This window comes from Ipomoea nil, unplaced genomic scaffold (assembly GCF_001879475.1).
Source record: "Ipomoea nil cultivar Tokyo-kokei standard unplaced genomic scaffold, Asagao_1.1 scaffold2928, whole genome shotgun sequence".
Lineage (NCBI taxonomy): Eukaryota > Viridiplantae > Streptophyta > Magnoliopsida > Solanales > Convolvulaceae > Ipomoea > Ipomoea nil.
In genome coordinates, this window is record NW_017619356.1 from 1,281,394 (window position 1) to 1,293,726 (window position 12,333).

At 37.5% G+C, this 12,333-nt stretch overlaps 1 protein-coding gene and 1 non-coding gene across 3 annotated transcripts; one reads left to right on the forward strand and one right to left on the reverse strand.

The window, feature by feature from the left end:
- Window positions 1–1,935: 1,935 nt before the first annotated feature.
- On the forward strand, window positions 1,936–2,009 carry TRNAD-GUC. Its single transcript has one exon. It is a non-coding gene; the product is annotated as a tRNA-Asp (tRNA).
- A 3,721-nt stretch (window positions 2,010–5,730) lies between these two features.
- Window positions 5,731–11,558, reverse strand: LOC109162301 (homeobox-leucine zipper protein REVOLUTA-like). 2 transcript variants are annotated; one of them, XM_019311017.1, is made up of 19 exons: window positions 11,457–11,558; window positions 10,392–11,154; window positions 9,919–10,078; window positions 9,662–9,744; window positions 9,501–9,591; window positions 9,327–9,422; window positions 9,129–9,242; window positions 8,954–9,037; window positions 8,647–8,802; window positions 8,492–8,566; window positions 8,282–8,388; window positions 8,020–8,191; window positions 7,752–7,940; window positions 7,500–7,580; window positions 7,267–7,401; window positions 6,823–7,160; window positions 6,577–6,682; window positions 6,243–6,392; window positions 5,731–6,132 (listed from the first exon to the last, which is right to left on the reverse strand). In XM_019311017.1, the coding sequence occupies exons 2-19, from the start codon at window positions 10,622–10,624 to the stop codon at window positions 5,983–5,985; spliced, it is 2,520 nt and encodes an 839-aa protein (XP_019166562.1). In that variant the 5' UTR covers window positions 10,625–11,154; window positions 11,457–11,558; the 3' UTR covers window positions 5,731–5,982. The 2 variants fall into 2 exon arrangements, with proteins under 2 accessions (XP_019166562.1, XP_019166563.1); XM_019311018.1 differs by lacking the exon at window positions 11,457–11,558 and adding an exon at window positions 11,269–11,419.
- Between the last annotated feature and the right edge of the window lie 775 nt (window positions 11,559–12,333).

A 12,333-nucleotide genomic window follows, 5' to 3' on the forward strand; every position in this document is an offset into this window, starting at 1 on the left:
CCAATTTTTTTTTTAAACAATACAAAAAGAACAAATGCTTAAAATTTGTTTACTAATACTCATTTTTATAAATTATGTTTTTTGGACTAAAGTTATAAAATTAACAAAGGTTCTATTTCGAATGATTTTTAGACTTTATATTTAAAAGATTTTTGGATATGTTTTGTTTAAATGGAATAAATATAATTTTTAATTTTTAAGTCTAATATATGTAAGATTTTTACATTTAAAATACGAATCAAATTTATATCTGAATATAACTTAACTAAAAATATAGTCGAATTCAGGTGCGGGCGTGCCTTTTCGTGCGGTCCGTGCGGCCGTACCTTCCCGTGCAGTAAGTGCGGCCGCACCAATAGTTGTACAAATATGCACCAACAATGTTAGGAAATGCATAACAAAAAACATGCACCATTAGATACGCATCAGCAAAAACGCACAATCAGGTATGCATAAAATGGTGTATGTTTTTTGTTGCATTATTTTGGGGAGTTATGGTGCATTATTTTGGATGTGTTGTGTGTTTTTTGGTGTATTTGTCCATTTCATTGTTGTGCATTTTTCTTACACTATTGGCGACTTTTGTTAACACTATTGGTGCTTTTTTCACGCGACCGCACAGGAAGCCGCCGCATTTGAGCAGAAGTCACTAAAAATATATATGAATGACTGAACGAATAACCTATTAAGTTCACCTAAAATTTAGTTTAGATAATACGGAGTATTAATATTTTTAAAATTTATTTGTTAAGCACCTTATGTTTAGATGACATGTAGTGATTCTCCCATATGGGAGGTCATGAGATCAAGCTTTAGTAGAGGTGATGTTGCCTTTTTGTGTGAGTGAAACGTATATATAATTTTTACTTTGTGTTAGGAACATCTTTTATTTAGATTTGATGTTACCAAAAGATATGAATTTTAGTCCCCTATTTCTTTTACATTATAGACTTAGGATTATTTTTGCTCAAAGTTCGAATAGTCTGGATAGTACCTCGAGAAGTCACAGTTTGGTTAAACAAATCAATCCGAATGATAACTCGAAAGGTTACGTTTCGATTAGTCTCAACAGTTCGATTAGTAACTCAAATGGTTACCTTTCGAATAGCTCGAGATGAAGACCTGAAGATTGAAGATTCGAAGAGTAAGAACGAATGGTAAGGTCAACCATTCGTAACCGAAAGGTTGCAAAGGTTGAATGATGGAAGGACTTACCTTTCGAAGTGTAAAGCGGACCGAATGGTAAGGACAATCATTTGTATCCGAATGGTTGTAAAGGTTTAAAGGTTCGAAGAGTTAACCATTCGTAAAGGACTACTCAATACATTCTTTGAGTCTAAAGTTCGAAACCTTAGGGGGGTGTATTCAATCATGACTTTCATAGAGTTTTAAAGAGTTTTATGAACTTTAAAAGTTTGGGGGTATTCAATTCAAAATTTTACAGAGTCTTTAAAAGTCATGCGGTATTCAATCAAGATTTTTAAAGAGTCTTTAAAAGTCGTGTGGTATTCGATTAAGACTTTTATAGAGTCTTTAAAAGTCATGTGGTATTCAAAAAGTTATGAACTTTTGTAGACTTTTTAATTTTAAGACTTTTGTAGACTTTTCCTTCTCAAATATAAATAGTTGAAATTCAACCATCAATTTGTCTTTCAAGGAGGCAGCGGGGATTCGAATTTCCCTGGGGGTAGGGTACTATGAAAGGAAGTTTCTCATGGATTACCAATTTCAATTTGATTCTTCCTGGGTCGATGCCCGAGTGGTTAATGGGGACGGACTGTAAATTCGTTGGCAATATGCCTACGCTGGTTCAAATCCAGCTCGGCCCAATAATTCGCCAATCCACCATAAGATGATAGAACCCCCTTGTCCTTCAGAAAGACCTGATACGTAGATAAAAAGAATCAAAATTTCTGCTAGATCCCTTATTTCCCTGGGATTGTAGTTCAATTGGTCAGAGCACCGCCCTGTCAAGGCGGAAGCTGCGGGTTCGAGCCCCGTCAGTCCCGACGGATCCAATAAATACATCAACTCAGCTCTACCGTTTTCTAATTTATGAAGGGGGCTGGGGCAGAATTTCATTGTCAAAGGGGGATCCTTTTTGCTTTCTTTTTTTTTTTTCATTTTAATAAGGTCCCATCGAAGAAAGAACAAATACCCCCAAAAAAGTAGTGAATTTGATGAATATTTGTTTGATGTTTTATGAGGTCTCATCTTTATCACACTTCTTTGTCTTCCAAAAAAATCACAGTAAAAGGGACCCATGTTGTCCCGAGAAGCGCTGCGAGACGTGCCGGAACCTGGCGAGTCGTGATCTAGGTGACACATAGGCGGCACCAGGCGTAACAACCAGGGGCACATGCCCTGCCCCGGACCTTGGGCGAAACGAGGTGAACCCACAGCACCGGGACGAACTAAGCGACACCAGGAGCCATCAATCGTAACGAGCCTCTGCGGAGGCATCTCATGTAATCTCAAAAAAAAATTTAAAAAACAAATAAAATAAAATAAAAACCATCAACCCCAAGATTTCAAAATTTTCTTTCTAACGACTTTGAATGTTTTCCCTCTCTACTTAAACTCTAATTTTCTCCCTATTTAAACTTTATAAACCTATCTTTTTTTTGAATGTCTTTATAAACCTATCTAAATTTAATAAAATTAATTTTTTTTCTTCATTATTCCATATTTTCCTCATACCTAAAACTCTACCAATTTTTTTTCTCTCCTAAACTTTACCATCTTCCTCTAAAAATTCGAAATAATATTATTTTTACTTCATTATTACTTGTTTATATTGATTTTTATTTTTTCAATGAATTTTTTATCCCTAACTTTCTCTAATTCTCCCTAAATACATGAACAAAGCAAATTTTTCATCATCAAATTTTAGTATATGTTTCATAATATTCATATAAATACTTATATATTTTGATTTTTATTCTTTTTATGTTTATATTCGTAATATATATTTTTCCTATTTTTAACAAGTTACTACGAATAGCGAACTATTGTTCGCAACAACAATTTGGGGTTGCAAACACTAGCACCTTCTTGTTGTTCAAAGTCTCTTATTGCAAATAATAGTTCTTTGCGTGATGTCTAACAATATATCAAGTATAATTTTTTATAGGGTGAATCAACGATTTGGTCCCTCACTTATTTGCGACTTGTCAATGTTGCCCCTGAATCACGTATTCATCGATTTAGTCCCCGAAAATAATTGTTTTTCGTCAAATCAGTCCCTATGGCCGTATTCCGTCAAGTCTCAGGCGAGAGCTCCGATTTGCACTGGGCATTTTGGTATTTTCACACCTTCTTCTTCATTAACTCCGACCAAGCTTCGCCGGAGAAGTTCAAGCTCACCGGAGGGAGTTCCATCTCTTCTCTGCTTTTCGAAATTAGCTCATCCGCAGTAGTGATTCATCTTTCTTCGACGACATTCCATCGTCGTCGACGTCAGCTTCACCTCCGATTTCCAAGAAGATACGCCGCTCTTCCTCCACTTCTCCGGTTCGGTTCTCGGTTGCGCCGTCGCCGATGAGCCTATTTGATCAGCTAATTATTGATCAGAACAAAACAAGTAGCTAATTATTGGTTCTATGGCTAAACTGCGGAGTAATGACGAATGAGTTTTTGGGGATGAAAAATTAAATTCAATACTAAGTAATTATAGTGACGAATAAAGAATGGTACAAATCATAACTTCTGCATACAGTGAATTGACAGCAATAAATCAGTCCAAAACAAAGTCCAAAGATCTGTATGTATACATGTATATGTATTTCAGTGATTGCACAAAATGGTACGAACCTTGCAGTTATTACAGGATCTCTCTCCGGACGGCGTATCCGTACTGCGATCGGCGAATATTCTGCTGCCGCTTCTTGTAAACCAGCGCGCCGAGCCCTACGACGCACACGCCGGCGATGACTCCGACAACGATGCCTGCTTTCTTACCCCCGCTCATTCCACCGCCGGAAGATTCACCAGCCTGTAACTCGCTTGCGTGGCTAACATCGTTTGCATCATCAGCATTGGGAGCTGGAGCAGGGGACGGAGACGGAGTAGACTCCTCCGACGGCGCTGATCAAATAGGCTCGTCGGCGACGGCGCAACCGAGAACCGAACCGGAGAAGTGGAGGAAGAGCGGCGTATCTCGGAAATCGGAGGTGAAGCTAACGTCGGAGTTAATGAAGAAGAAAGTGTGAAAATACCAAAATGCACAGGGCAAATAGGAGCTCTCGCCTGAGACTTGACGGAATACGGCCATAGGGACTGATTTGACGAAAAATAATTATTTTCGGGGACTAAATTGATGAATACGTGATTCAGGAACAACATTGACAAGTCGCGAATAAGTGAGGGACCAAATCGTTGATTCACCCTTTTTTTTATATATATTATAAATATTAAATTTTTATATTTTTATTTAATGCAACTTGTAATTATATTTTTAAATATTTTATTTGATCAATTCTTTTATTATAAATTTTATTATTCAATATTGTTATGAATTTCTAGTGAAATAATTTTTTTTTATGTTTAATATATATATATATATATATATATATATATAAAGTAATTAGCATATAAGTTTCAACCTACATACTATGGAGATAAATAATAATGTTGATGTGGGTGAAGAACTATATAATAAGAAAATTTTATGATATATTATAAATATTTTGTAAGAAAATAATATAAATGATAAGAATCAAAATCATTGAAAGTTTGTAAGGATGTATTCAATTTAGAATTTCAATGACTTTTGTAGACTTTTTAAAATAAAAAGTTGATAAAAGTCTATGAATGTTTTTTATAGATTTTTATAGAGTCTTATAAAATTTTAAAAAGTTTTGAACGACTCTTTGAAAGTCAATCAAAGTTTATTAATATTTTGTAATAAGAAAATTTTATGATATATTATAAATATTTTGTAAGAAAATAATATAAATGATAAGAATCAAAATCATTGAAAGTTTGTAAGGATGTATTCAATTTAGAATTTCAATGACTTTTGTAGACTTTTTAAAATAAAAAGTTGATAAAAGTCTATGAATGTTTTTTATAGATTTTTATAGAGTCTTATAAAATTTTAAAAAGTTTTGAACGACTCTTTGAAAGTCAATCAAAGTTTATTAAAATCTATCATTTTAAAAGTTTTAAAACTCTACAAAAGTCATGATTGAATACACCCCCCTTAATATCAAGGCAAAGAGTGTCCAAGGACCACAGTACCACACTCCAATGAAGATTTTTTCTTAAAAGTAAACATTTTGTGCAAAACAAAAAGATATGATTAGCGCAAAATAAGTCACTAACGGCTGAAAAATCTAACTCACCCACCCTTTGAATTACCTTTCAATCTTCTTAGTTGCTCTTTTTTCCCAAATTCAATGACTTATTTGGGAGTTATTTGAGTTCGATGGCTAAAAATCTAACAACTCACCTACCTTCCGAAATACCTGTCAATATTCTTATTTGCTCTTTTTTTCCAAAGTACAATAACTTATTTGGGAATTATTTAAGTTCAGTAGCCAAATTATTATTTCTAAAAAATTCAGTAACTTATTTAAACTTTATCTATTGATTTTTAATCAAGTCAAACAGTTAATAATAGTCAAATAAACAAAAATTAACTGAGCTAGCTAACTATTTTATCAAACAGGAGCATTATATATGAGAGGTTGAGCCAATTTGATAATGAATGAAGAACTCAGCAAGAGATGGCTTTGAACAAAGCTGATTGATTCTAATCACAATAATAAAGCAGCAGAAAATGTTTTGGCCTGGCCTCATCAAAGAACCAAACTCTAAAAATAAAATGTAAAAAAGCTACACTGGCAGCATTTACAAATATCAGAAGCATACACCAAATCTAACCACATGAAAATATTTGGCTGCTGTTTTAGACCATTACAAAACTTCCTCTAAGCAAAACCTGGTTTCCCCTCCCTCCTCCCGGGCATCGGGACAGACTTACACAAACGACCAGTTTATAAACGAGAACGCCAAACAGTGAACGGTGTTTTCATCGTCCAAGAGGACTTTCCACGCGATCGCCTGCTCGTACGAAACATGTCGCCCCATTGCTGACATGCAGATCCCACCCGGCATGTATGCATAGCCCTGCACAATGACCAAATGTACATAACCGGTGTAGGTTAGCGCCATTTTATTGAATTGGTTTTTCATAGCAGAGTTATTCACACCAACAACACTAAAGCTTTCGAAAGTACCTGCTGCATGATTTTCGCAAGTTCAGAATACAACGCCTTGCGTCCAGAATCGTCAAATATTTTATCTAAAGCAATGTCTTGTAAGCCCACTAATGTTGTCTCCAACATGTCAAGCCCAGCCTTGTTGGCAAATATGAAAACCGGCAGCGACTGCAAAGAATTATTCAACGTAAGACAAACGAAATTGTCGAGAAAAGGAGGGGCAAATCCTACAACCCTCGAGATGACACAGTTTGAGATGTTCATTGAGTCCGGGATGCAAATATTGAAACCAATTAGACCTAGAATAGTTCGTTTCTGGAGAGAACACACAAACGAACCAAAATGCACATACCTTTACCGAGCAGCACAAAATGGCATCATGATGGTTCCAGAGATTCTTCAACACGGATTCACCACCCATAGAATCGCCACCAAGCAACTCCGCTCCCATGTGGTAACTGTGAATCAAGAACAAATTAGCAAGCGATAATGCATTTTAAAAACACCCTAATTGGCTTTTAGTTCCCTCCCTCAAAATAGTTTTTATAAGCCCAAAAATACTATACTACGACTTCCAAGAAGGATAATAGTGGGAGACCTATAGCTCTGGCAGATCCACTGAGCCAGCGGAAGAGCTTCTGGGGAGATGGCGGACAACTTTGGGCCGAGACTAGGACCCGATCCCGATGGAGATATCGCCATTGCAACCCTTTGAACAGATGAAATCACACTGCGGACATATTGTCGGGCCATTGTCGCAACATTATCCTGCAGGTTGTTCTCAAACGGGAATTGGAAGGCAATCGTTAAGACAGAGCGAGCAGTGTAGGATGCGGAGGCACTCCCGACAGCATGATTCGTCGTTGCCAGGCCGACTTCAAGACTTGATGTCAAATCTAGCGTTCTTTGAGCTGGCAATGCATCCTGTACATCATTCTGAGTAACAAAAATATATAAGTATGGCGTGTCCCAGAAACACAAAAACAAGGAAAACAATTCTTTCAACAATTGCGTGGGGATGTCATAGTTTATTGACTTTAACTGATTTAGATTCCAGCGGAATGATGCGAAAGCCCGAGGGTATGAGAAGTGCATCATCGGGGAACATTTCATCAATTGGAGCAAAAACGAGTTCAGAGCATGCCCCTACTGCATTCTCGTCAATTCCACTGCACATCTGGAAAGGAATATTAACGGTTAGCTACTCGTATTTTGACAAAGATATTGATAGTTTTTTTAAAAGTGTATATCTAATCAACAGCGAGAAAAGAGCACCTGCAAAAGATGAATGTCCCTCGACAAAAAAGCGTCTTCGTTGTCGAGAGGATGTCCTTCAAGTCTAATGACTTCAAGCATCTAGGATCAAGTCAAACAACTTTTATAGACACGAGAATAGGCAACAAGAAACGAGACATGGGCACATAGAATGCTGAAGCATACGTGGATAACTTATAGAGCATAGGAGATATCATTTCGGATTTCCCGGGTAGTAATTGATGTGTCCTAAGTAGGACAAAAAGACATTACCTCTTCATGTTCAATTGTTTGACCAAGCGGCATGATTATCTGGCTACCCGTAAACCTTGTAGGTCTCATTCCCGGATACGAATACGAGCTCGATTTCAAAGCAGCAGCAAAATAGGCATCAACGTTGAAGTCTGCCCACTCCGACCGATGCTCCCTCAAGAAGCGAACCAGTACAGCAGGAGGGACATTCTGGTCAAAATATCGAGAACTTGGCATTACAAAATATGTTGGCCCGAAATAATAATTCATCCATTGTTGAATTATTTACCTGGAGTAGCATAGACGCCTTTGCACAGAGAATACCTCCGAGCATTTGAAGTGTATTAGAAGTTGCGAGGTTCTTGGTGGAATTGATGGCAACGGTAACATCTTCAGCACCATCACCGCTCAAAACCGACCATCCATCATCATTGAATCCATTGATTGCATCATTGAAGCCTCTGCAAAAGTAGATAACCGTAACATAACAATCTTTCCAGAATCATCTTATAAGACATTATAAAAAAACAAAACAAGCATTTACACTCGACCTGCTTAATCTCTGGCTAAACGTTCTCAGAACAGCGGGCTGCCTGCCCAGACCGTAGACTACCTCGCCGCTAGTTTCTTGAGCGATTTGCCTGATATATCGCAGTGCCTTAAGACAGAAAATTCAAGTTCTAAGTTAATTTGTGTTTTATATTATAAGGTAAATAAACACACACACACATGGAGACGGAGATCGAGACCAGTCTACTTACTGCAATCGTCATTTTCTGTGCAACAACCTTGGATGATTCATAAAGCGGGCGCAAGACCTCGGGCACACTCCATGCCTGATTAAGAAGTAAGAACAGTCCCCGTTTATTGCCAATATAATATAATAATGAATATGATGCCTCAACAGACAACTGACCTCGAGGTTAAGGTGGTCGACAATATGTATAATTGAACCTCCGCCCTCACACGGGCGGATGAGGTATCCAGATGGAAGCGTTTCAGCTCTCACAAACTGAGAAGCTGCTGTTGCATTAGGTCCAGCCCCTGTACCCGAGAGCGATCTTTCGCAAATCTGGAAAAAATAATCAGAATGATCGAATCAAACACATGAAATTGTTCATATGAATCACATGATAGTAACATTACCCCAAATTTAGGGTAGAAATTACTGAGCTAAACTAGAACAGGCAGTCATATTCGAGGTGAATGATGATATAACATACCACAAGACTACCATTCTCGAGGGTGGTTGTGTATCTTAGAGTCCAGAAGTCACGAGCTGGAGCCAGTGTGGTTGGAGCATAAATCTGGAAAAAATAATAAGACGTTAATTCTCCAAACCGTCTGAATTTCAAAATAGGGTGACTAGGCCAGGCCAGGCCAGGCCAGGCCATTCACCTGTGTATACAGAAGTTCAATCGTCCCTCCGTTTCCAGCAGGAAACATTGTGAAAACTTCGAGGCTCCGGCAGTCCCGGAACCAAGATGGACGATCCTTGAGGATCTCGGCAATCTGTAACAACATTATTATTAGAGAAAAACCCAATTAGCAAAATACGAGTTTCCACAATATTAGGTTATCAATTTCAAGGCTTACCTTGATAGGCTCTAAACTAACAAGACCACATGCTCGCGCTGCCACTCCACTGCAACTATGTGAGATGGCAAAGATCCCAACCGAATCCGGACCAGGCTGACCACAATACAATTGAGTTTAGTAAAGAAAAAGAAGACTAGTTTATTGATTATACAGTATAAACCAAAATCCAACCTTCATCCCAGGCATCTGGACCCAATCAACAGCTGTTCCCGTAGCCTTTGAAAGGAACTCTGCCAAGGTTTCTTCTGCAATCGAGAGGAGTCTGAAGAAAGCAGAATTAGAGTTAGAAAAGCAAAAGCATTTCGGGGTGTGAAGATGAAAACTTTAATTACCCCGCAGGATTGTTAGCATCCCTTAGAGAATGCTGAGAGGTGGTCACTGCTGATTCACAACTTCCATCAGTAGTTGCTGGTGCCTGCAATCAACCATTACAATTTACATCAGGAGGGAGAGGAGGGAAGGCAAATCACGAATTACCCTTTGATAAAAGTTATAAGCCATTACCACATTCTTGAAAACTAAGACACCAAACCAACAAGTATATAGAAGCAAACACACATTTCAGCATCAAATGAGTTGAAGAACATACAGTTTGCAATTGCTGGCGCATAAACCCATTCTCACACACTAGCTGTGACACTTGTTTCTGCAGCCGATCATTTTCCTCCATCAACAGCTTGTTCAAAGCACTCAACTTTCGGTTCACACCCTGAAGCCGAGAAGACTCCTTCCGTTGCTTCTCCCTGCACCTGCAACAACACAACAAAAATGCAGTAAAATTTGTTTTTTTTCCTTTTGAAGTTATCAAGAACAGTAGCAATCTATTCAAAAGACCAGACCAAATGCCCAAAAAATGGGGATTTGTGAAAGAAAATGTGCATAACCTTAACCCTATTTTTTCCAAGTTACAGTCAACAATAGACAACAAAGGCAGTTCCTTTTTTTAATTCTTAAACAGTAGCAAAGAAAAAGAAGATAACAAACAAAAGATAAAAACATCATACTCAAAACAAGTGCAAAAGAAGATGGAAAACAAGCAATGCTAGATATTCTTGAGCTCACCTGCGGTTCTGAAACCAGACTTTGATCTGTTTAGGCTCAATGTTGGCCAGAATGGGGCATTCCCGGATTAACTGCTGCCGGCGAAGGGAGCTTGGTTTGGGACACTCGGCGTAGACTCTCTCCAGAGCCTCCACCTGCTCCGCCGTGTAGCGGACATACTTTCCGGCGTCAAGGTGGCCCCTGTCAATGCTCCCACTGCTACTCTCTCTATGATGCTGTGCAACCAAAGCCATTATTGTTCCCAGACAGATATTCTCTGCAACTGGGCGACCAGCTTTTATATGTTCACACAAAGAAGAGTGAGATTCTCTCAAGGCTCAACAACTTTTTTTTTTCTCTCTTTCTTGTGATCTCAGAGAAATGAAATGGACGGAGGATCTTGAATGAAGCGGAAGATTCTTGGGTCCTTTTTTTTTGTTTTTGTTTTTGAGAAGGATCACGAACACACTTCACGCTTACCTTACAAATGAAGGTACATACAGCCAAAACTGCTCAACTAAAGCTATGCAACCAAATTCTCTATCCCTCTCTCTCTATATACTGACAAAATCATCTCTTCTCTTTCACACCGCTTATCACCTTCGTTGAAGCAGCTGTAAACAACTCGTGACAAACAGGAAAAAACACATCACTCGTGCCCCTCCATGATTTACCACAAAACCACTTAAAAGCTTCTCCAGAAACAGCAAAACCGCCTGGCTTTATCGCTAAAACCACCCACCACTCTCGCTATGAAGCAAATGAGTTGAGCTCCGGCTCCGGACTGCCAAAAAAACAAAAAAAAAAACAAAAAAACAAAAAACAAAAAACAAAAAAAAAAAATCCACAAACAAAATTTGAAAAAAAAACCCAAAAAAGTTATCGTTCAGTGATTTACAGCAAGACTAAAAATGAAGCTCCCAGACCCAGAAAAGGAAAACACAAAATACAGCAAGATTGAAACTTTTCCCTCCCCATTCCACTCTAGTCCAGCAGAAGAAAGAAGTGGGTGAAAAAAAGATCCGTTTTTTTTCAGCAAGAAACGGAAACCCTCATACGCACATTCAAGAAAATACGAGTATATACCAAGTTCGGAGAGGAGAGAGAGAGTGATGCGTCGTCTTGTATGGGGTTAGTGCGTAGAGAGAGAGAGAGAGAGAAAAGAAAGAGAGGTTTAAAGCTTAGCTCAGAAATCGAAGCGCCAGTGTTTATATGCTGCTTCTGTGCTGTGCGGGTGGCTGGTGCACACTTCATGGTTTTTTGTCTTTTTATTTTTTATTTTTCTGATAATTAATTAATTAATTTTATATATATATATAATTAAAGATAAAATTACATTTTTATCCTTCTATCATACTTGTGGAATATAGATTTAGTTCATGAGTCATATGTGTGATAGATTTTAATTCTTCAAAGACTATTTTTATCACTAATATATCTTTTAATAAAGTAATTAATTTGATCCTTTTAGGAATTAAATATGGTCATGTATATAACTAAATAATCAAAAATTTTATTCTCAGATAAGTTAATTTTTATGTGAATTCTAATATAAGTGTTTATATCAAAAATTAAAATTTTGTATGTAACAGTACACATAATATTTTGCAGAAGATCTTTTTCTTTTTTTAGTATCAAGCTGTCCATCGAAAAATTAAAAATACAATTTTTTTCATTAATTATTAATGTAAAAAAAAAAAATGAGTTTCGGCGCATTGCATTTACTAGGTAGTCCCTGTAGAATGTTTGAAATGACGTATGAGACCCATTTAAAATGCTTTGGTCAAATCAGAGTAGTAACAAAATCTTCTGCAATGGTGTCTGCCTCTGCGCCCTATTAATTCTCTGCACTCTGACATTTAGGGTTTTGCCCTTGCCTCTATACCTTCAAACTATTTCTATTTTTCTTTTCTTTTTCATCAAATTGGATTTGTAGTTTTGTGAGATGCCATTCATCTAAAAC